The sequence below is a fragment of the Lepisma saccharinum genome, chromosome 29, assembly GCF_977018435.1.
Source record: "Lepisma saccharinum chromosome 29, izLepSacc3.1, whole genome shotgun sequence".
In the NCBI taxonomy this organism is placed as follows: domain Eukaryota; kingdom Metazoa; phylum Arthropoda; class Insecta; order Zygentoma; family Lepismatidae; genus Lepisma; species Lepisma saccharinum.
The window spans coordinates 368604-395145 of NC_139257.1; the positions used below are offsets into that span (position 1 = coordinate 368604).

The 26542-nt window shown below is 37.5% G+C and overlaps 1 protein-coding gene across 1 annotated transcript in view; it reads left to right on the forward strand.

The window, feature by feature from the left end:
* The window catches only part of LOC145981153 (uncharacterized), a 479000-nt gene that overhangs the window by 110809 nt on the left and 341649 nt on the right, over positions 1-26542 (forward strand). The window contains exon 2 of the mRNA XM_083114280.1: positions 4954-5157. Coding sequence (XP_082970406.1) covers positions 4954-5157 — 204 coding nt within the window. The remainder of the gene's footprint in view (positions 1-4953; positions 5158-26542) is intronic.

Sequence of the window (26542 nt, forward strand, 5' to 3'; positions counted from 1 at the left end):
CTTGAGCTAGGTTTAAGTGTAGCCAAATCTGCCTGAGGGGGGCTCATACTTTCTCGCCCCAGTAGTATATACTTTCATACTACTATTGCAGATATGAAATTGCTATATAAGATCATAAATGGAAACTTAAGATGCTGCATCCCACTCCACGAACTCTCACTCAGAGTGCCTAGACATAAAACACGGAGCAAGGTAACTTTCCACAGTACAACTCCCAGGCTCTCACTCATACAACGATCACTATTCCATAGGCAATCGAATCAGTTCAATATAATCTCAAACCAAATAGATATATTCACTTCATATTCATTTTTTATCAGCAACATAGAAAAAAATATACATAAGTTATGCTTTTGTGAAACTGATCTTTTTACCTTGGTACTTTTTTTGGCTTGTTTTATTTTTGTTTATTTTATGTTATCCGTTCTTTTGTTTGTAATCTTAGTCTATTGTTTTACTGTTGTTTCTTTCTGGTTTAAAATGGTTCTGCTATACTGGAAATTTCAATAAATAAAATAAAAAACATAAAAACATCGTAGTAATAATATAGTTATAACTTGTCAGTATGCTGTATTACGTAATTCAGTTTTGTCTGAAGTGTATCATTGTTATCTGCTTTCAATATTTTCCAACTAAATTGGTACGAAGAGGAACATATTTGTACTTTAAATTATACTGGTATACCTACTCCTATTACTGATCAACCGCTGATCACTGGAAAAGTTTGTGCTATTAGCATCCAATGTGAAATTGACAGTGTAAGTCAGTCAATTGATCAGTTATGAATTATGGTGCAGTATAAAATGTATTATTCCGACTGTCAAATTGAGAGCAGTTGATCAACTTAAGTTATGAAACTGCAGTGCTTCGATTTTACGTTAGATCGTGTCCCAGGAGGTTCGAATAATATTGCTGAAACTTTGAGAAGATTTCCACCTAGTAATAGTTATTCCGCAAGATGATAAATTATACATCAATCAAGTAGCCGTGGAAGATTCACAAGATGATAATTCTTTTATTTGGTTAAATGCTCAACAAGCAGATGAGAATTGAAATATTAACTTTCTCACCTGGGAGATAGTACAATTCAAGGGCTCAGGTGTAAAACCTGGTAAGTGACAAAATACAGGTTTCGGGATATTGAAAGTTGATGTTTCAAAAAAATCTGATTTACAAATAGAAGTAAATTTATAAATTATTTACAGCAAATATGATTCACTTGTATGCTTAATATCATACAAACATGATCCTTCATCCGAATTATTTCTTTCAGTGTTGCTACATGCGATTTGCTTGATGGTTGTTCAAGGAATTGTTGTAGTTACCATGCTTTACATGCAACGGTATTATCAAAATGAGCTATGAGATTCCGCTTTATTCAAGTTAACTTGTGATGTCAGTTCAATAATAACATTTTGACATTAGACGTTTTATAGCAACCATAACAATTTGAAACACAAAAATGATAGCCTTTAATAATAATAATTTTATTCAATAAACAATAACCTGAGCTACTTGTTGTAACAAGTTTTTGCTTTCCTATGTCTATGACTGAAATGAACATCATTATAAAAGTAGATTTCATTGTTTTATTACGTTAATATTTAAAAAAAAAGTTCGGAATGCTTGTGATTAAGAATAACTTCCTTATATCTACATGGAGATCAATATTCTTAAAAAAATGTTTATATATGAGCGGTTTTTCAGCTTCACATATCTACTTCACATACACAGAGGATCTATTTTTTACTTCAGCATGCCAAGCAGAATACAATTCTGGGAAGTAACATCAATCCCAACCTCGAAATGGCAACAAAAAGATTGCTTCGTCCTATGGGCCAATCTCGTTACTCTCTCCTCTGTCCATTATTTGTGAAACAATTATATAAATTTGTTTCTCCGTACCTAAGCTCAAATCAACATGGTTGTCCTTCTGGTAGTTCCTGTCTTACGAACCTGTCTGTTTTTTATAACATGCTATGAAATGTATTTCAAACAATTCACAACTGCATTTTATATATTTTGATTTAGCCAAAGCTTTCGATACTGTCAGTCATCCTCTTTTGATTCACAAATTATGCAATAGATTGAACATTCATGATAACTTTTATAACTTGCTCACAGATTACCTTAGCGATCGTCAACAACGTGTAGTCCTTCCAGAAAGTCTATCTAACTTTCTTTCCATCTGTTCTGGAGTACCACAGGGCAGTGTTCTAGGACCCTTCTTGTTCATATTTTTCGTCGATGACATTGCCGACCATCTCACAACCGCCTCTAGTAATTACCTTCTTTTCGCAGATGACTGTAAGATTCTCAGAGAAATTTCCACTTCCAACGATACTCATATTCTCCAGAATGACATAAGAACGTCTTTTCATGGTGCCTGACATGGGAACTTACAATAAATCCTGAAAAATGTAGTACTCTCACCTTCTCTCTCAAAAATAACCATTTAAAGTCATCTTACTCCATCTTTGGCAATCACATCAATGCAATATCATCTCATAAAGGCCCAGGCATTGTTTTCGACCAAAAACTCAAATTTGAAGAACATGTTTCAAGCAGGACAAAAGAGGCTATGCGTCTTTAGGTTTACTGTATCGTTTCACCGAAATTAGTGACATCTCAGCCCTCACCTTGTACTTCAAATAATTTATTTCCTCAATAATAGATTACTGCTCTCCAGTCTGTTCAATGGCATGTCCCACTCAGCTCTCCAGAATCGATTCTGCTCTTAACTTTTCCTTGCTATAGTTCGTTACAGGGTTCCCTCATTACGCAATTTTGCAACACCACATCTCCTGTCCTTTCTAATCTTACAGACTCCCTATCAGCGTCGTTTACTGAATGATTTTATGTATCTTTACAAATTTTTCAATGGCAAAATTCGTTACAACATGCTCCTCCAGGAATACCACTTTCGAGTGCCTATGTGCACAACACGCAACACAAATCTATTTTACACAAAAAAGCCTAGACTGTAAATTAAAAATGATCGCTTTTCCACAGACTTCCCACTCAATATAAGGACCTCCCATCAAGTGCTAATGTATTTTCCACAGAGTACGCCTTTCGGTAAACCATCAGAACATATGTTGATAAATAATATTTAATTGTGCTATCTTGACTTATTGATATTAATATTTTGTCTTATTGTGTTATTTCTATCTTTGGTATTTTTTGTTCATTTCATTGTTACTGATTTCAGTGTAAAATGGCTACGTGCTGTATCTGAAATCTTGTCAATAATTAAATAAATAAATAAAGATTTGCAAGCCTCTCTTAATACAAAGCTGTGTTACGTAGACTATCCAAATTGCATACAATGCCAATATTAAATTTTCTGTCATTCAATAAGCAATTTATACATAAAATAGGGATGGCCTCTTTTTCGAAAAATTGAAAATCTAAAAATATTTTTTCAACAATGACAAGTGAAAGTATGACATTTTTTTTCGAAAAACAAAAAGCGAAAAACGATTTTTTTCGGAAAACTATATTTTTTCAAAAAACAAAACAATTTTTCGTCGAAAACGAGAAAACATTCTTTTTTCGACAAACTATATTTTTTCGAAAAAATATTTTTTTTCGAAAAACGAAATACTATTTTTTTTTCGAAAATCGAAAAACGAATTCTATTTTGAAATACGATTTTTTTTCGAAAAACGAAAAACGATTTTCTTCGAAAGACGATTTTCTTTTGTAAAAACGGAATTTTTTGGGGAAACGAAATGTTTTTCCATAAACGAAAACCCCTTTTTTTTTTTTAAAAAAAAAAAGATTTTTTCGATAAACGGAAAAAGAAAAAAATCGAAAAAATTTATTTTCGAAAGTCGAAAAGCTATTTTTTCGAAACGGCCATACCTAGTTTAAATCTCTATCTTCAAGATAACAAATACCGGCCCCCGTGGAGGATTGGTTACGAACTCGCGCTACGACACCAGGAGTCCCGAGTTCGAATCCCGCCTTGGCATCGACGTTTTTGAGTGCTTATTCATCAATTTCATCATATCAACAACACTCATCTCCATCTTTGCAAATAAACCAAAACTGACACAAAACACGAAATAAAATAAAGCAAATCAATGAAGACAATTATGACCTTTTAACTTTCTCTTGTATTTTTCTTTAACTTGACATGTTTGTAAATGATTTCAAATATGCATAGGGCTTAAGTTTTTTGTATTTACACACATTAAAATATTATCAAGTGTATTGAAAACAAGTGTCCTGGAATAGTTTTCATTTTTTAAAATTTAAATGGTGAATCGTAATCAGCTTGCTCGACTGAGGATATCTTTTGAATTAAATATGCTACATATCCTTAATGCTGTCTTAATAAAACTTAATTTTAAAAAAATAATTTGTGCAAGTGAAAGATATATCCATATTATTATCTTGGGTTGTCTTTCAAAATGCCCATATTTCGTCTGCTCAGCTCAGTATCAAAAATATAAATTCCATGCTGCAAAGATGAATTCAAAGGGATAATAAAGGAGGATAAAAAAGACGAAAATATGAATGAAAAATGACTACAAGAAGACAACCCAAATTTGTGTAAATATCTTGTAATGAAGGACACCTCTGTCAGAAAGATGGAATGCACAAGACTGGAAATATAATACTAGTTAACAAATTTATATAAGTAAAAGCAAGAAGCACAAGGCACAAAAAGACGGACGCAACATACACACCATCATACTCTGCTAAGTCCACTCGGAGAAATAATACATCTGCATGTAGAAGGGAAGCTTACATAAAAGTTATAATATGCGCTATTAATTAATATTACAGAATTGAAGGAACATGATAGTTCATGACGTTCACGAACAGTTCGGGTCGCTTCGGTCTATTTCTCAAATATCGTAGCACAAATTTTATTCATGCGAATTTTCTGTACTCTCTATTGACTTAGACGTTAATTTAAATTGTGGTTTGATACAATTACAGATTACTATGGATATGCGCTGGTGCAACATCCATAGCTTGCAGTATAGTAATAGTGATGATGTATTGGGAAAGCTTCCAGAGTAGTCCAATTTCCGTAGTTGTAGAAGTATCAGGCGAGATGTACTGGAGATTGCCACTCGCTTCTTTGTTTCTTTGTCCAAAAAAGACACTAAATGAAGATAGGTTCAGGAGATATATCGACCAGTAAGTAAACTTGAATTTTTTTCTCTCAAATATTTCCATGTCTAAAGTAATTAAACTAATAGTAGCAAGTTAAATTAATATTTGTTCTAAACTTTGCAGGATATATTCCTTTTGCAGCTTTCATACCTAAGCGGCTGGGGACAAGTTACACGTTTTACTGTTAAATGAACCTTCAGTAATATATGCAAGTTTCCGACCCGATGCGACAGGAAAGTTACAGGATTTGCTTCGATTAGTTGCGTTCTCTAATAAGTGTAATGGAATGGCGAATATGAGAATTTGGTTTATGAAATTGTGAAAAATCCTGACTTCATGGGAAAAACATTAATGTCATATATTTGATCACAATTTAAAATACTTTCAGAAATATCTATTGACTTGAAGTCGTCCGCAATTGTTCCCAACATGCAGGGTTGTGTAATTCATATTGGAAAATGGTTCTTTATCTTCTCGGTTTCTGCCAGGATTATAAATGGAAATGAATTTACGTTTCTTTGGGACTCAGCGAATGTGTAATCCTCTCACCCGAGACGTGGACTATACCGTAACACAGAGGCCGAAGACGCTTCGCCAAGACGCTTAATGTGTAGCATAACAAAATGGTTTGGCTAATCCCGTATCCAAATCCAAAGCACAAATATTTGATTTTGTTGTGGAAGAGATACTTCAAACTGCTCTTCATCGTCCGCACGTACCCTTCTGCAAGACCACTTCTAGGGGTATGGTATGCCGGAGACGTCACATGAGAAATGTCGTATTAGTAGTGCAAACCTATTGTTTCTACGCACTACTAGTAGGTATTCCTAGTATTTAACCTCAGTTGTGACATATTTTGATGATTTTTTTAAGATTTTATTGCGTTCGAAAATGTTCTAGCCCTATTCTTGGCTCAACCTTATTTTGGGACCTTTTTGTAGGTGGTGTGCCCTCAACGTAAACGTCTACGATGTATTTGGGGGCCTCATTTTTTTGTAGTAGGTGGGTGGGGGCCCTCAGCGTAAACGGTTACGATGCATTTTTTATGAAGTGTGAGGCCCCCTTTTCACGATGTATGTCGTGCAATTGGTTCAATGCCCTCCACTACTTTTGGAGGGGGCCACAGTGGGGGCTCGCAGTGTTTCCAACTTACTTCGCAAAAATTTCACCATATGATATTTAACAGGCGAAGCTAACACACAAATAGAAGTTGGCACTACTCAGTATTGCCATAAATTTCTATAGTATATTGATTTTTTTATGTGTGAAAAATGTTTGGATCTAAGGTCAGTGTAATTTTTATAGAATTATCCAATTTATTTTTCTTGTATATAAAACTGTACAGTTACTCTTTCATTCTTGACATCATACACAAAAGTTTTCTCTGCAATAAGAATGACGTCGCATAGAGTATCGGCAGGCAAGGCGTCATGGAACTCGCACACGATTTTGATGTTGGTACGATCGTTAAGAACCACCTGCTTTCTCTTCGATGTGTTAATGACGATCATGGGTCTGCAAGCTATGAACTCATTGGGGTTGTAGTACACGTCCACATTGCCGGAGGTCACTCTCTTGTAAGGCGTGTATGCCTCATACAGTTTCAGGTAATCATTGTTTGCAATGTTCAGGTTGTAGTTCTCACGCGGGAATATCTCGTTCCTGCCATTTTTCAGGTAGATGTTCTTGATCTTGCAGTTGTCGAACAGACTCGAATCTTTTTCTTGGTTGTTGTCCTCCCCCGTCCGGAAGAGCACGACCACAAACTCCGGCATATCGTACCGGATGCTGTTTAACTGTGTGGTCACATCAAATTCAAAATGGTTGCCGGAAGCAGGTTTCTGCACGCACTGGTAACCATAAAATTGGATGGGTACTTGGGGATTCTTCAAAATGTCTGCTTTGTACAGTCACGGACACTTCTGGCTTGTAACGACCCTATTGAAGAAGCACTGAAGCAAGCCATCCATGTCTGACCACCAAGCGCCTTGTGACTAGACAACTCAAACAGCATTGCAATTCTGCGGCTTGTATACCAGTCACGGGTATACATCTCTGTAAATTGAGTAGTGATGCCAAAGAGAAATACGAGATGAAGATTGTCGATCGTAATGTCTCGTGTTATCGACATGGAGTAATACTCGGTCCACGTTACGTTCCATTATTTAATGTTGTTTGGGAACGAACCTGACGGACTGGGTTTATATTTTCACTCCTTGCATTACAGTAAATTCCATATTTTACAATTATATTAATGCTTTGACGAAAATAATGCCCAGAAAAACATCGAACACATGTTCACACCATTCTTCTCACACACATGCACGTGAAAACAAACACACAAAGCTAAGTTTTAACTTCCAAGTGAATGTCCAAATAACAGTAAATGGAGAAGCACGATGTGCGAAACATGGGATTTTTCACAAAAAGAATGCGTCTATTTGTGACATACGTGGTTTCTATTAATAGACAAGGAAACAATTATGAGAGAAATTAACATGCATTTTCGTCTTCAGGTGCTGAGGAAGGAAACAGACTGACTGGAATAAAGAAAACATGGTGTTTTTGATAGAGTGTTGGTTAGCGTACAGAGCTTTCATCAGTGAAGTCGAGCTTCTATTCCCACCAAGGACAACTTCTTTATTCTTTTCTATTAGTAAAGAAGTATGTAATATTGTTTTCTAGGCATTTTGACGAAAGGATACGCATCAAATTTGTTCGTTTAATCTGTATTTATCGCAATGGGATATAGAGATTCTCTATCTAGGCGATGGATATCATCTCAATGGTTACGTAGCTACGATTCTCCAGTCCCTTCCACACACTTGTCTTATGTATTTACTTCATTTCATATCTAACGAAAACACACAGATATAGTAGATAGAACAAAAACACACCTCGTGTCGAAAGTTCCAAACTCGAGTTCTGGCTTTTTTTTTTGCGAGGGTGATTATTCTTGTGTGTCTGTTTATCATCTTTGTCAAAAATATATTCCTCATTATTGCCGTGATTAAACTAGGGAGAGACCAAAGCGACTGAAATAACAAAAGTACAGAAAATGCAAGACACATCTGCCTAGGCATTTTATACCTTGGGAATTAGCAATCCAAAAATTAACTTGCGTTTCAGTCGACTACTTGCGAAAGCGTTTCGTGTTGTCTCGTTTGGAGTGTTGGTTATCGTGTCGGACTAGCACGCGGGCAACCCGAGTTCAAGCCCAGCGGAAGGAAAGTTTTTTTTGTCTAATTTCATCCAACCTTATTTATAAAACTGAGGTTTCTGCAAAAAAAAACTTTTGATTTGCATGCCACTTCGTATGTTGGTAATCTGAAAGCATTAAAGATGAAAATTTGATGTTCCGAAGCGACGATGTATTTGTGTATGTGTTGAAAGAACGCAATTATTTATTAGCGAAAAACATGCAGCCACGTGATCATTGAGAACGCTTCCTAGTTGTCAGTGCTAATATGGCAGTAGCTACAGTCTGTCAACACACACCAACTTTCACGTTTCCCGTAAAATGATTACCTTTCCACGTTTCAAAATCATGAGTGCTGTCTAAAGTAATACTTTGATACTTGCGTTTGCATGTTCGAATCTAAAGTAATACGAAACTTTTTCCCCAACAAATGACATTGAAACCATTAATAACTGCTTGCAATGTGATACTGATATCATATGTGGAAAGAATAAAAATGGAGAATTTCGCTTAATACAACTTATAAATAGGGAGCGGAAGTTGATGAAATGTCATCTTTTTTCTGACATCTCGGACACGATGCCCATTAAATATACACAATATTACACTTCATCTAGAACCCAAAAAAGATAATTTTAAAGTGCATTATTTTGCATTTGTTGCCATTTGTCAGGTTTTAGGTCATTTTCCCGGATTTTCGGCATTTACCCGCCATTTTGTGCAATATTCGGTATATTGCTTCATCATATTTTGTCACTTCTTCAATTTTGGTAATATTCTTGAATCTTTTCACCAAGCTATATATATCTCGCAGGATTGCAATTTACGAGCAAAATAAATGCTGAACTAGTGACAGTCTTTGTTGTGTCGGGGGAAACCACCAGGTGCCCGCCTGGGGAAAACTCAGATTATGATCAGATAAGGAGAGGCTTGAAATACCAAAGCTAGACCCCGTTTGCACTGAAAATTCTTGTTGCATATTTTAATTGAATGTGCATGTGCTATCATTTGGTGCCTTTTTTTTAAAGCAAGATTGCATTCTGTTTAATTTCATTTTCATTTCAATTTTTAAACTGAAACTAACAAATTTAAAAGTCATTTCTTTCATTTTACGTCATTTTTTCCCCATTTTTTTAGGATATTCTATAGGTCACATACTTATAATTTTTAGGTCATCAACTTCCGCTCCCTACTTATAAATATATTAAATTATGTGGATACCTTATGTGAAACGTACGATGCACGATCAGAGAGCCTGAATGTTGCATTGAAAACTGCAGAGAACAATGACTGACTTATGAACAGTGAAAGGTTTTTCCATGCTCCAATGGGATTTTATTTATAACTATAAATAAACAAGGGAGAAGGACACAGGTCGGTATGATGAACTACATTGTAATCTAAAAGTTTTAATTGAAGAAACAAAACACGTTCGCGGTTAAAAATAGGGCATTCAATTTCAGGCACATTACACCAACTGAAAGAGTATTTTCAAAATTAATAATATTTGGATAACCGGCAAATCCAAACTTGATGTTGACCACGTAATGCACTTGATAATCAAAGAAACACAATTTTTCTTGAGCATGCCCTTTATTTTCTTTGTTGAAATAATAAGTTGAAACGAACAGTAGTATGTTTTAGAGTGTGTTCAGAATCTCTTGTGTACTGCATGTAAAAACTGAAGTCATTTTAGTACCCTAATCAAATAACAATTATTCAGTGTAATTCTTTAAAAGGAAAGCCTTTGTTTCTTTGCAGCTGTTCATGACAGAAATTCAATTGCAAGACAAGTTACCAAATTAGTAATAGTTCTCTTACATATTTGTGGTATGTGCTTGTCTGCCTTATACCGGATGATGAAGGAAGCAGATATAAAAGATAGACAATTACTGTTCTTGGGTAGCTTGTCCTGCTTTTGTCAGAAAACCTGATCAGCATACTGAACCAAGCCATCACACGAGATACGACCTCAATAATATAATTCCGTTTCTGTGGCCAAATAACTCCAAAAAAAGGCAATAAAATTGTCAGTGTGAGGAAACGTAGAAATAATTTCCTTTTATATTACATTATACTCTGTCTGTATGCCAAGTGTGGTTTGTCTGTCCCATAGCTGAAGACAAACCTCTGTCTGTCTGTTGTAACGCGTGGCATGTTTTCTTCCGGCTTACAAATCACGTAAAACACCTTCGTTCACTTCAGTGTGCTGGTTCTGCAGGCTCAAGGTCATTTCGACTGATAACGAGATACCACGTGACTCCGGGGCCAACTGTCAGCACCGAAGACAAGCTTCAGTAACTTTTGCGAGGTTCCTTCTAGTCCTTGACAGAGCGCATGGTCCGTAATTATGTGCAGGAAACCCATGTTTTCTGTGTATAACATTTACGTATGTTTGGATTGTGTGCTCAAATGTTGCAGTAAACATAACTCCGTGACACACAACAACAATTACAAGCGCTTCAAAGATTACAAACTTAGCAAGCGTTACACATAAGACGATTAGATTGTCCGACTGACAGAAGACCATGTGGTGGGGTGGTAGCGTGTTAATTTGACACGCAGGAGATACTGGGTTCGATTCCCGTTTGATTGCCTCCAATTTTTTTTCTTAACTCGAGCAACTATATATTTCAATTTATCTATTGCGAACATTCTTATTTTATTTGCTGTGCGAATTGTTGAATTTTGTTTTCCAAACGATTACGATAATTTCTTGTGAATAGTATTATATGTATTTCTGGATCATTTTCTCGAAAGAAATGTATACTTTTCGCCAAGGCATAACATTTTATTGAGTATGTTTAATAAGAATCGGAAAATCCCCACACAGAATAAAACAAGAGAAAATGATACTCCATCCTTTCAAATTGGCGGTCCGGTCTCAGATCGGTCTGGCCTCCACTCACAAACAACAGTAGTTAATAAAAGACTGCGCTCCCAGGAAACATTAGAGGACCCAAGAAAGAAGAGAAACCAGCAGATAGGGGGCGGCCCCCAGTCTAGCCCTCCACCCCCCGTAATTACAAGGGCAAAGGGAAGGGAATTGGATATAATGAACCCCATAACGAAAAATATTCCAGATACTGGGGATATACAGCTTGGACTCTTCATTAAACTGTCACTAGAGCTAAACCTGATGATAACCAAAGATAGCAACATCGCATCAGAGAATAAGACATCTATTCTGGAAATAGTTGCTAAAATGGCTCAGGTACACCAAGACACAGTGGCGGAGAACAAGTCTCTAAAAACAGCATTCTGCAAAGCACTGCCAAAGCAGAATCCAAACCCTCCTACGCTCAAACGCTGGCCCAACCGGCGGCAACACAATCTGGGAAAACTGCACAAATACAGAAGACAGTGCAGAAACCCAAGCACACTGTCTTCATATCAGATGAGAATCGAACAAAAGATTCAAAAAAGGTACAGGAGGTATTTACAAAGGCAATTAACCCCCCAGGGATGGTATTAAAATAAAGCAAATGCGGACGACTAACAAAATGCTTATAGTGGAAACGGAGACCAGAGAAGAGGCAGAGAAGATAATAAATAATCGCGAACTTGCCAAACTCAAGATCAGGGCCGAATTTCCTAAAAAGAGAAATCCGCTTCTCATTGTCTACGATGTCCCTTCAAATAAATCCGAAACAGAGCTTTATGAGGAGATTTTCTTGTTGAATTTAGAGAATCATATATCATGGGAGGACTACATTAAAAAGTTTAATCTCAGATTTAAAACAGGACCACGCAACAGGGCAAGTTGTCATTGCGTATTCGAAGCTACCCCTGACTTAAGAAAGATCCTACTAAAAACAAGCCAGGTTTTTATATCCTTCCAGTCATTGTCTATAAAATACTACATTGCCGTGTCAAACTGCCATAAATGTGGAAATTTAGGACACATAAGCAAAAACTGCAAGGACAACGAAATCTGCACTCACTGTGCTTGCGAGGGGCATACCAGAAATAAGTGCCCCAGGATCGAAGAACCAAAGAAGTGTATACCCTGCCTCAGAAGGAAAAAAGAATGTGACTGCAAAGATTGCCCCACATATAACATTCATTTACAAAGACTAATTGAAAGAACCGATTATGGACTATAAGACAAACTCCAAACAGTCATCCAGGGCCAAGAACAGGAAAACACCCTGCCGCGTTCGCCGCGATGCAGCAAGGGCGGCAGCATACAGAGAAAGAAAGAAAAGAGAATGGAAACTAATCTTAGCTACTAAAGAAGAGAAACCTAATTATTAACCTGCTAAAATCGACAATACTTAACTCAGAGCATTGCAATACTCACTGCAATAACAATCCATTATCAAATTTTTACCTAACCAACAATCAATCCACCCCTCCAGCGAGACTACCTTACCAAATAATTAGTCGAAACATTCCCGGACTACCCATGAGCGTTTTCACCGCATTGCCTTGCATTTTCCCCACACTTAACCCCCCATATGGCTCCCCGGAGTCATCCTACTCGGAAATGCCACACAGTTATTCTCCACTTTCCTCATCCACCCCGCCATCACCAGTTTGTGCGTCACCAGTCCATGAACCTAATACAAACAATCTTTTAACTCTGCCTATGACCCCACCCGATTCCCCATCGGAATCAAGCGAGAGACCTCACACTATCTACTATTCTCCTAAACTCGAAAGGACTACTCCCTCCCCTCCCTCGCCAACAAACATCCTTGCGCAACTGCACCTGGAGCCCACCCCCTCAGAACTTCCGCGAACAAACCTTGTGAAGAGTGAAGGAAGTAAAGTATCTCGGAGTCACTCTTTACGAGGGGCTGCTTTTCAAGAGGCACATCGAAAAGAACCTCAACCCCAACGCTCCTGAGTTCCAACCTTCCAGTAAATACCCTAATTTTTGCAAACCGACACTCCTAAACCCACCTAAACCGGAAGTCACTTTCAATAACATAAACCCAGATACAATATATAAAGATTTCGAAACGTCTTTACGCCTCAGTCGGCTGGAACAGAAAGATAACCTGGCAACCGCACTGAGACTAATAATCAGATATAAACATAAGAACGGCAGAAACATTACTTTTCCATATCCGGAGGCTATAGACAAAATAACTCTAGCGTCGAATAACATACCAATTACGGAAAATGAACTCTTTGAACTCCTTGACAAGGTTTTCTCACGAAGGGAAGTGCCCTTCGAGCTGGAAGACATTTATGCTGACTTCGCAAGGGCGTACGGAAGAGTCGCGTTTATCTACCATAAAGAATGGCCGCAATGTTACCAGATCGTCAGGCATCCATGAACGGCCAAATAAGAGTCTTACAGGCCAACCTCAATGGTGCAAAACTAGCTACCCAGGAAATATTTGAATTCGCAAATGTAAATAAAATTGATATTCTGTCCATACAAGAACCGTATACTATTAATAGTAAAATACCATACGTACCGTCAGGAATAAAAGTATTAAATGACAGCGAGAAACCACAAGCTGCCATAATTTTAATGAACAAGAACATCATTCCTACCAAAATCGCTCAATTTTCGAACTCGCACATTAATTGTGTACAACTCTCCCTAGAAAACTTTACGTTCATCCTTATAAATAGTTATTGTCAATTCAGCACTAACCTCGAAATTTTTCTTCACAAGATTGGGGAAGCATGCGATGCCTACAACATCCACAAATTACTGATAACTGCGGATGCGAACTCTTCCTCCCCTTGGTGGCACGGCGACACAACGGATCCTAACGGAGAGTTGATGGAAGATTTTATCGCGAGCCACAACCTCTTTGTCGAAAATGCTCCTGGAAATCCGCCAACGTACAGGGGAAGAGCGGGTGCGTCCAGCAACATAGACATCACTTTATCAAACAACAAACTCTCAGGAAAAGTGCGAGAGTGGAAGGTCTTCCACATGGAAACCACGAGTGACCATAACATAATCAACTTCTGTTTATTAACCGACATCAACGAACCCACAAGCAATGCCGAAAATACGTACGACTGGAGAAAAACTAATCATAGGCTTCTTATGCAAGCAATAAATCTCCCACCGCAGGTGGACTTCACAAAGACTATGCATGAATGGGCAAAATACGTGACAGAAGAACTAAAAAATGCAATAGATCAATCAACCCCGAAAATATCGTCCAGCGGGAGACAATCTGGTAAGCTGTGGCCCAAAAACTTAAAAACCTAAAGCAAGTCATGAAGAAAGCGCGTAAGCTGTACCAGAGGACGCGAATACACGCTCTGAGGGTAATAAACTTAGATCTCTACAGGAGGGCCAAGAGCAGATACGAAGCCTAGCTGAAGAACTTTAAAACCAATAGCTGGAAACGCTTTGTCGAATCAAAATTAAAAAATGACAAATGGGGACTCCCCTATAGGGTTGCAATGGACAAGATAAAGATTGGAACTGGTTTTACAACTCTGCAGAAAGAGGACGGCACCTACACCAAGGACCTGCAAGACACAGCGGAATTGCTACTTAACACTCTACTTCCCGATGATAACGTAAATGAAGATAACGACACCCATAAATACATCAGAAGTAATTATAAGGAAAAAAACAACAACAGACCCCTGCTTCCCTTCAGCGTGGAGGAGGTCATAACTGTAATCACGGCCACAAGAAGCAAAAAATCGCCGGTTCCAGACAAAATTCCTGCCGAAATCATTAAAATGGCAACCCCGGCAATCGCCCCTTTCCTAACGTCTCTGTACAATCAATGTCTCATTGTTAAGGAATTTCCGAAAATTTGGAAGGAATCTGAACTTATTATTATTAAAAAAGACGGGAAAAAAGAGGAAACGCACCCCAAGTCGTACAGACCGATCTGTCTTATCAACATATTGGGAAAAATATTCAAAAAATTACTGACGAAAAGACCTTTGGAATTCACAGCTTTAACAAACAGCTCAGACATTCAATTCGGCTTCACGAAAGGCAGATCTACCGAAGACGCTATAAACAATCTATTAAACACGATTGGCTTGGTTGACGAGAAATATGCAGTGGCGGTTCTGGCGGATATATCGGGCGCCTTTGACAACCTCTGGTGGCCCCACCTCTTCCAAACTTGCGGAACTTGAACTGTCCTGGGACACTGTACACTATCTTACTTGACTACCTCACCGACAGGAGAGTTTTTTTTTTATCTCTTCCAGAAGGAAAAATCAACAAACTTATATCTAAAGGGTGCCCACAGGGATCGGTCCTCGGTCCACAATTGTGGAATTCTAATTCCGAACCATGTCTTCAACTCATGAAAGGCCTACAGGTAGTACACAAGTGTATTGCGTATGCAGATGACTTATTGCTGGTGATAACTGGAAATTCCAGACGGGAGATTGAATCACGCACTTCTACTGCTCTTAATAGATTGACGCAATGGTGTAACAAAGCCAAATTGGATCTTTCTGCGAATAAAACCAACTATGTTTTACTAAAAGGAAAATTAAGTTTTAACAGAAACCCTACAATTAAAATATATAATAATTCCATCAAAAGAGTGAAGGAAGTAAAGTATCTCGGAGTCACTCTTTACGAGGGGCTGCTTTTCAAGAGGCACATCGAAACCATTACCTCTAAAGCAGAACTAATAATGAACAAGGTGGCCACGATAGCCTCCAACAAATTCCATCTGCCACCCTCAACCTGGAAAACGTACTTGGTCTCCATTTATGACTCGATAGTATCGTATGGTGCATCTGCGTGGGCATCGACATCCCTGGGGAAATCGATATACGTGCATAGACTCAGATCGTCGCAGAGAAAGGTTCTGCTCAGGCTAACCGGGGCGTTTAGAACAACATCTACCGAAGCCTTGCTTACAGTAACGGGCACCTTGCCGTTGGATTACATTATAAAGCTCCGGGCCCTTTCCTACTTTTTCAGGAAGGGCAACGAAAGAAAGATAACCGACATGCTAGGAAACTTCTACCCAACATTCCGTGACATAAAGCAAAGAGTAAGAGAGGATTGGCAGAGGGAATGGAGCTCTTCCGAGAAGGGAAGGAGACTCTACCAGTTCATGCCGAACACGAACGAGCCTTTGGTGCATAAAAACAAGGGGTTCTCAAAGGGCTTGATCCATTTTCTCACGGGCCATGGCCCATACGGCACCCATCTTTTAAAAACGGAGAGACGAGACAACGATCTCTGCAGGTCCTGCACGACGGAAATCGACACCCCAGAGCACAAGGTATTTTTCTGCCAAGCTTCGGACGAAATTATCATCGCAGCGAGTCGGGAACTTCCCCACACGGACGTCTACAATCTGCTAAGGAGTCCACATTTTGATAAACTAAATGCTCTGGCAGACACGGTGTCCGATGCGGAGCTGAAGATATTCATGCGAGAAAATCGCCGGCGACCTTTTGCCCCCCTGCCCCGCCCAGCCCCCGAAGAAACACCAAGAAGGAATCCGAGGAGAGGAATCCCTGCGCCCCCTCCCGAGCCCCTCCCCGAAGAGGAGTCGCCGGAGGGTGCGTCGGGGCGCCGCTGCTGCGATGTCGCCGCTGGACGAAGGAGGCCGCCGAGAGAAGAAGAATCCACCCACCCCGCACGCCTGGGGAGCTACACAGGAAGTACATGAGACGGATGGAACGGCGTTAGGAGGAACAAGCAGTGTTAAGTAAACGATCTCAGCTCGAGGACCAAAAAATGCTAAAGAAACAAATTAAATAATAATAATAATAATAATAATTATAAAAATCCCAAAACAAGAAACTGACATCCCGGGAGCTTCCCTTCTGGAGATTTTTAATTTACTTAAGAAAGCTTATCTGATCAAATTAGATCAAATAAATGAATCACCGCTGGTAGCCAGTGGACTGACTCCCTGGGAGTTAAGCTCGGGACTGAGATTAGAATTACAATTTAAGATTATAATTTAACAACATCTAATATATGTATGTTCATTGCGTTCAATTAACTTACACAAGTTGTACGCTTAGTATGGTTAAACATATTCTATTTTTCTTATGTAATATATTAATGTTTATATTTCTTGTACTTTAAACATATATAATTTTAACAGGTGAAGGTAATAAAGGGATATTTTTAGTTTCATAAACATTAATCACTCCTGTTACATTGATTAAATAATTAAATAATAATGTAATAAAACAAAAAGTTATGACCCCTGGTAGTGAGACGGGCGTGATAGGATGCCATTTTATAATGTAGAGAAGCAACGACAATAAAGCATCGTTCTTCACACGGACATTGCTCCTTGTCCGTCGTGATCCCTTGTCCCCTCCCTGGAATGCAGACGCAGCACTCTTGTATGGACGTGCGCCAGATTAGCAGTTGTGCACGCGGCGGTAACGACCCTAAAGAATTCAAATACAAATACAAATATCACACTCCAAAATTTTAATTTTATCCCTTCTTTCTAATTAATGAATAGCAATCAGTGTGGGCGCAGGATGCGGCCTTTCTTTGGGCTCCCTGCTCTGGTATGCCAGACTGGGGTTCTGGACTTGTGAGTTGGGTTCAGTGGGCTTGATGAGGAAAATAATCTTGTATATCAAACCGCTCTGGAATGCCGGAACGGAATCCACTGCGACTCCAAGATTATGCATGCTTGTCTCACTGCCCGGGAAACGTTATCGAGAATGTTATTGAAGATGTTCTTCATGATGTTGTTAAAATAATATTATTAATATTGTTATGTAATGTAATGTCACTCACGAGGTTCATGTCATCTGTTCTGGATTCCAGAACAGAAATAATATCACATAAAGTATTGTATACATCAATTATATCATGTATATATTCCTTGTATAGCATTACAATTTATTATTATTATACCTATTTTAAAATGCAAATAGTAATAAATAGAGAAAATAAAGTCGGGAGAACCGTCAAATTCGGAGCAACTGACGTCCTGGTATATTTTTAGGAACCAGAACAATAAGACCAGACCCTCGAATGTAGGCGGGAGGAGCCGGGATTACTTCGGGGGTTCCCCCCTTATTACATGTATTGAATAGCTGTATATTTGTGTATGATTGTTGCTTATAGTTGATAATTGTCTAAATTATATGATAATGCAAATTCAGTATGTAATGTAATAATGTAATAAAGGGAATTATTAACCTTCATCATCCGGTATAAGGCAGACAAGCACATACCACAAATATGTAAGAGAACTATTGCTAATTTGGTAACTTGTCTTGCAATTGAATTTCTGTCATGAACAGCTGCAAAGAAACAAAGGCTTTCCTTTTAAAGAATTTCACTGAATAATTGTTATTTGATTAGGGTACTAAAATGACTTCAGTTTTTACATGCAGTACACAAGAGATTCTGAACACACTCTAAAACATACTACTGTTCGTTTCAACTTATTATTTCAACAAAGAAAATAAAGGGCATGCTCAAGAAAAATTATGTTTCTTTGATTATCAAGTGCATTACGTGGTCAACATCAAGTTTGGATTTGCCGGTTATCCAAATATTATTAATTTTGAAAATACTCTTTCAGTTGGTGTAATGTGCCTGAAATTGAATGCCCTATTTTTGACCGCGAACGTGTTTTGTTTCTTCAATTAAAACTTTTAGATTACAATGTAGTTCATCATACCGACCTGTGTCCTTCTCCCTTGTTTATTTATAGTTATAAATAAAATCCCATTGGAGCATGGAAAAACCTTTCACTGTTCATAAGTCAGTCATTGTTCTCTGCAGTTTTCAATGCAACATTCAGGCTCTCTGATCGTGCATCGTACGTTTCACATAAGGTATCCACATAATTTAATATATTTATAAGTAGGGAGCGGAAGTTGATGACCTAAAAATTATAAGTATGTGACCTATAGAATATCCTAAAAAAATGGGGAAAAAATGACGTAAAATGAAAGAAATGACTTTTAAATTTGTTAGTTTCAGTTTAAAAATTGAAATGAAAATGAAATTAAACAGAATGCAATCTTGCTTTAAAAAAAAGGCACCAAATGATAGCACATGCACATTCAATTAAAATATGCAACAAGAATTTTCAGTGCAAACGGGGTCTAGCTTTGGTATTTCAAGCCTCTCCTTATCTGATCATAATCTGAGTTTTCCCCAGGCGGGCACCTGGTGGTTTCCCCCGACACAACAAAGACTGTCACTAGTTCAGCATTTATTTTGCTCGTAAATTGCAATCCTGCGAGATATATATAGCTTGGTGAAAAGATTCAAGAATATTACCAAAATTGAAGAAGTGACAAAATATGATGAAGCAATATACCGAATATTGCAAAAAATGGCGGGTAAATGCCGAAAATCCGGGAAAATGACCTAAAACCTGACAAATGGCAACAAATGCAAAATAATGCACTTTAAAATTATCTTTTTTGGGTTCTAGATGAAGTGTAATATTGTGTATATTTAATGGGCATCGTGTCCGAGATGTCAGAAAAAAGATGACATTTCATCAACTTCCGCTCCCTATTTATAAGTTGTATTAAGCGAAATTCTCCATTTTTATTCTTTCCACATATGATATCAGTATCACATTGCAAGCAGTTATTAATGGTTTCAATGTCATTTGTTGGGAAAAAAGTTTCGTATTACTTTAGATTCGAACATGCAAACGCAAGTATCAAAGTATTACTTTAGACAGCACTCATGATTTTGAAACGTGGAAAGGTAATCATTTTACGGGAAACGTGAAAGTTGGTGTGTGTTGACAGACTGTAGCTACTGCCATATTAGCACTGACAACTAGGAAGCGTTCTCAATGATCACGTGGCTGCATGTTTTTCGCTAATAAATAATTGCGTTCTTTCAACACATACACAAATACATCGTCGCTTCGGAACATCAAATGTTCATCTTTAATGCTTTCAGATTACCAACATACGAAGTGAGTAGTGGTATTTGTACTATTATAAACCCAAGAAAGGATGAACCCCTCTCAAGTAGATTTGGCTACACTTAAAACAAGCTCAACATGAGCATATGAGCTTTTTGCTAAAGTGTGGAACCCTGTCTAATCCAAGATTTTTGTAAAAATGCCCTCGGGAATTTCCTGAGAAAGGATGAGCCCCCTCAGATTGATGTGCCTACACTTATAAAAGGCACTTCTGTGAGATTGTTGTCCATAATCCTGTCAAAAATATGCCCCTCTTGATATTTTTTTTGGCTACACTTAAAAGTAGACCACCTACACCCACATACACCCACACATATTTACTTCCGGTCCACTTCCGGTCTACTTCCGGTCCACTTCCGGTCCACTTCCGGTTCACTTCCGGTCCACTTCCGGTCCACTTCCGGTCCACTTCCGGTTTGCCCACTTCCGGTTTGACTACTTCCGGTCCACTTGTGGCCAAGTTGTGGCCTATTTCTGGTTTATTTATATTGCATCATGCTGTGCAACAAATTATTATCCAATATAGAATTTTGATTTGACCCCCAAGAAATTGTATATAAATACCAAAGCCAAAAATATTAACACACACACACACATATACACACACATATACACACACACATATACATACACACATACACACACATACAAAGCACAGTGCTGAACCCAACTGATATTTTTATCCAGCATAGAGTTTTGATTTGAACCCCAATAAATTTTATATAAATACCAAAGCCAAAAATATTAACACACACACATACACACACACAAAGCACAGTGCTGAACCCAACTGATATTTTTATCCAGCATAGAATTTTGATTTGAATCCCAAGAAATTGTATATAATAAACAACAACAAAAATGCCGAATCAAAAATATTGTAATCAATGCAATAAGAATATATCCAGCCCCAATTGGGCCAGGCACCAAAGGAATTGTAACCCAGACAAATACAGAACTCCCAGAAAAATATGCCCCAAATGCCATATAGAATATAACATGCAATACTTCACATATACACATAAAGATACTTGTTCTGCACAGTCATCAATATTGCCCCCGCAACCATCCACATCTGGTCTGAAAAGAAAGCATGAAGCACCTGTTAATGCTGTACCGGCAAAACAGCCATGCTATGAACCTATCCATAGCAGTTTTAATGCCCAACTTAGGGATTATCGGTTTGTATCAGAGCCAATATGCGGTATTAACAATTTTTTGAACAGTGTAAATCCTGATGTGCAGGCAATTCTAAATGCACAAAATGGCTCTTATAAGCTGTCCCTCAAATTGTATACACAATATAAGAAGCCAAAATGGCACAAAATTTACACAGCCCCACAAAACAGAAACTGTATCGGTATATTCAAATACAAATTCAGACAGAATAATAAGCAGTTTGTTGGATCAATTAAATATTAAACACTCTGAATTTGCAGCAAAAGAGTCTGGATGGAGCCTATGCGGCTCTCCACACAAGTTATATATTAATATTTCTGAATTCAGCCCATTACAAGGATCTACATATCTGCCATTACCTGATAATATTAAAAACAGAAGAGCCGTGGTTAATATTGAAAATACCGACCAGAAATGCTTTTTGTGGTGTATATTAGCTGCTTTGTTTCTAGTTTCAAGGCATCCTGAGAGAATAAGTTGTTATAAACAACATGAACACTTTTTTGACGATGCAATGAAGGGTTTAGAATATCCAATGTCTGTTCAGAATATTGATAAATTTGAAAAAAAGGCCAGGGATATCAATGGTAAACAATTATCTATTAATGTATTTATTTGCTCCACTGGCAATTGCCCGATAGCACCTCTCAGAATCAGTACACTTGATGATGAATCTGCTATTCCAATTGATTTGCTCTTAATTGAAGGGGATGGCACATATCATTACACTCTGATACATAATCTTGAAGCTTTAGTGAGAACACAACTAGACAAATCCAATATAATATTCAAGTTGTGCAGAAGATGCTTAGCTGTATTTGATGGCAGGAAAATGGTGAATGGGGTTCAGGAAAAAAATGCAGAAATTGCAAAAAACAAGTTAATTGAGCATATGAAATACTGTGGGAACCATAAACCTGTTCATATGGTGATGCCCAATCCAAGTGAAAATTGCAAATTCAAAAAGTTTGAAGCCTTGTTGGAACACCCAGCATATATTGTCTGTGATTTTGAATCAATCCTTAAATCTCTTGCATCCTGCAATCCAGATCCTGAAGAATCTTCAATTACACCATACCAGCTACATGAACCTTCCAGCTTTTATTATGTGGTTGTACAGGATGGTGTTGTTACCAAAAAAGATTCATACTTGGGGCCAGATGCCATCAAAATATTTGCACATAGAATAGAAAATGAGTGCCATGACATAGCATCTAACATCTTATTAAAATCAAAACCCATGTTGCCTTTAACAGAGGATCAGATTGAAGATTTCAACAAAGCAGAAAAATGCCCGGTATGTGATTCTGAATTTTCAGATACAAAAATTAAGGTGAAACACCATTCTCATACAGATGGTAAATTCAAAATGGCTCTGTGTAATAGCTGTAATATTAAGATCCAGAGACCAAAATTTGTCCCCATATTTTGCCATGGAGCATCCAATTATGATTTCCATCATCTGATCAGATATGAGGGATTTGACAAGCAGAATTTAAATATTTTAGCTGAAAATGATGAGAAATATAGCAAAATAATTAAAGTTAATGGTGTTCCTATTCACATAAGATTTCTTGATTCTTACAGAATTTTATCTGCTAGCCTGGCCACACTGGCCACTCAATTATCTGATGATCAATTCAAAATCACATGTGCATTGTTTCCAAATCAAGACCTGAAATTAATTAGGCGGAAGGGTGTATATCCATATGACTATGTCACAGATTTTTCTAAATTTGATGAATGTTCTTTGCCACCAAAACAACAGTTTTACAGCAAAATCAGAGGATCTGGAATCACTGATGATGATTATCACCATGCCCAATTGATGTGGAACAATTTAAAATGCCAGACATTTGGTGATTATCACATGGCATATTTGAAACTTGATGTGACCCTCTTAGCTGATATATTGCAGGCATTCAGAAAATCTTCTATGCAAAATTATAGGCTGGACCCAGTGTATTTTTACAGTGCCCCGGGCCTAGCATGGTCTGCAATGTTTTTGAACACTAAAATGCAATTGGATCTGATCCAAGATCAAGATATGTATCTGTTTATGGAGCAATGTATAAGAGGAGGCATGGTGCAATGTTCTCAGAGATATGCCAGAGCAAATAACAAATATATGCCTGATTATGATCCAGAATTGCCATCAAATTATATAGTGTATGTAGATGCCAACAGCCTCTATGGTCATGCCATGATGCAAAAACTGCCATATGCAGGGCTTGAATGGGTCGAAGATTTCAATATTGAGAATCTTCAGAACTATGATGACCGTGAATATGTCCTATTCTTAGAGTTTGATGTGGCAATTCCAGATCATTTACACAACAAATTTTCTAATCTGCCCCCAATTCCTGAGGTTCAGTGCTCACCTGGCTCTAAACAGAAGAAGCTCATGATGACCCTGGAGTCAAAACAAGGCTATGTCATATATTACAAGAACCTCCAGTTCCTGATGAAACATGGTGTTCAAGTGACCAAACTTAGAAAAGTTTTGAGGTTCAGGCACTCAAGATGGTTGAAATCATATATTGATACAAACACGGAGCTTCGAACATCTGCAAAGAGCCAATTTGATAAGGCCTTGTTTAAATTGATGGTTAATTCTGTGTATGGCAAAACTATTGAAAATGTCAGAAAACATACCGATGTTAAAATAATTACTGACCCCAGCCTGAGCAAAAAATTGGTTGCAAAGCCTAATTTCAATTATAGAAGAATTTATGATGAAAATATGGCACTTTTCAACATGAAAAAAACAAAGATTAAGTTTGATAAACCTATTTATGTAGGGGCTGCAATATTGGATTTGGCCAAATTACATATGTTAATATTGTATTATGATGTGTTGAAACCTTTTTATAAGGATCGTGTAAAATTGATGTACATGGACACGGATAGTTTTGTTCTTGATATTCAAACAGAAGATGTTTATCAAGATATTGCACAGCCTGAATTGATTAAATACTTTGATACCAGTGAACATACAAGGATTCAACCCCACAACAAAAAAGTGCCCGGCAAGTTAAAAGATGAGACACTTGGTGATGTTATTGTGGAATTTGCTGGGTTAAGTGCCAAGATGTACAGTTTTAAAACATGTAGTGGTGTTGCTGCCAAAAAAGCCAAGGGTATTGGCAAAGTAGCTGTGGAAAAAGAGCTCCAATTTGAAGATTATAAAAATTGCCTCAAATCCCAGAGTTTAATCAGAACATCAGAATCCAGAATTCAGAGTGTGGATCACTTATTGACTTCAAATGTTGTAAGAAAAGTGGCTCTGGACCCACATGATGATAAGAGATGCATTTTATCATGTGGCATACATACTTTACCATGGGGTCATTGTGATTTGAAAAATGGCAATCAATGCCCAATTACAGAGCATGATTTGAAATAAATAAACATGCCTATGAACTTATTTGGGTTCAAAAAACGGGCTATTATGGAGCTGCCAACACCACAACCCTCTTCTGATATGCTATCTAAACTAAGTGGTTTCTTAATTATTCATCTGAACAGCATACTTACAGATGTTGATGATGAAACAGGCAAAATATTGTACATATTTAACAATAATTTAAATCATTACCAATTACCTGTAGGTGGGCAATTGCAATTTATTACAACCCCTGAGGGTGATGTTAAAATTTCAGTAGGGAGAAATATTTATAGAATGAAGCACTCATACATGGTTTCTGGCACTGTATATACTGTTTCTGCTGGTGATTGCTTATATATTGAGGTCCCTGGATCCTATGATAAGCTTATACCCTTTTTTATAGAATTAAGAATCAGATACTCTATAATAAATAACTACTAAACAAAATGCCTAATGATATATTTGGCCATACAAGACATGAAGATCACAGTGATGAGATTCTGATGCTTGATGTCAGAGTCAAGAAATTAAGAAGTGATTTACAAGCTTTACAAACTACACTCAATGTCAGTCTTCAATTAGAAATTACAAATTTGCAATCACAATGCATGGACCCTCTTCTTAAAATTGATTCTGAACTTAAATTACTGCTTCAGAAATATACTGATTTGGCCACATTAGATAATTTTCAAAGTTTGGAAGAAGCTGTAGCAGCTCTTCAAGCCAAATTTAAGACCCAGGCTAACAACTCTGAGCAATTGAAACAGCAATTGGAAGAGCAGATAAACAATGTCCAGACACAACTCCAAACAATTGTCAAAAGCATAAAATCACAAGAAGATTTTGATCTCGTGATTTCTACTCTAAAAGAACAGATTCAGTCACTCCAAATACCTAATCTGGATCCTCTGAACAATGCCATAGCCGAGGTTAAAGAAAACATTGAGACACTTGAAAATTTTATGAACAATTTGCCATCTTCTGATGCTTTGAATGCAATAACTCGGAGTGTAGCAAATATTAAGCTGCAACTTGAAACATATGAAGATTTTGGAAAAATTCAAAGTTCCATAACCCATCTTGAAGGTACAATAGCAGCAGTGCAAAGTGATTTGGCAAATGTACTAGAATCCAGATTGCCCGGTATTGTAGATACCCTTGTCAGTGTCCAGCAACAAATCACAAAGCTTGAAAACCTCAACACTGAATCTGCGTTATCTCATTTTCATCACTTGATCGATGATATCCAAACAAAACTTGAAATTTTACAACAATCCACACCCTCTCAGGCAGATATAGCCCTGCTCCAAAATGCTATGCAAAATGTGGCTGATGCTTCTGAATTAAACAATGTAAAATTGGCACTTGAATTTTTGCAAAATACAGTATCAAATTTGCCTACATCACAGGAACTTAAAAATATAAAGAGGGCAGTGAATAGGATATTTAAATCAGAAGATATCAAGAATATCCAAGCAGAGATCAAACATCTCACTCAGACAGTGGCCACTCTACCAACCAATCAACATATTAATGAACTGCATGCCCTGTTTGAGGATATCAGAAGGCAGGTCCATGATCTTACTGCTCAAAATTCAAAATTGGCAGTTGTTGAAAATTTGCAACAAATTGTAGCTAATATCAAGCAACAGCTAGGGACCATGGAATCCAATCAAGCAAATGCCCTGTCTGTTTTTGCCACCCAGCTTCAAGATATTGTGCAACAATACAAGAGACTTGCTGTGGACATAAAAATCAAGCCAGGCCATGATGATGTTGTTAGAA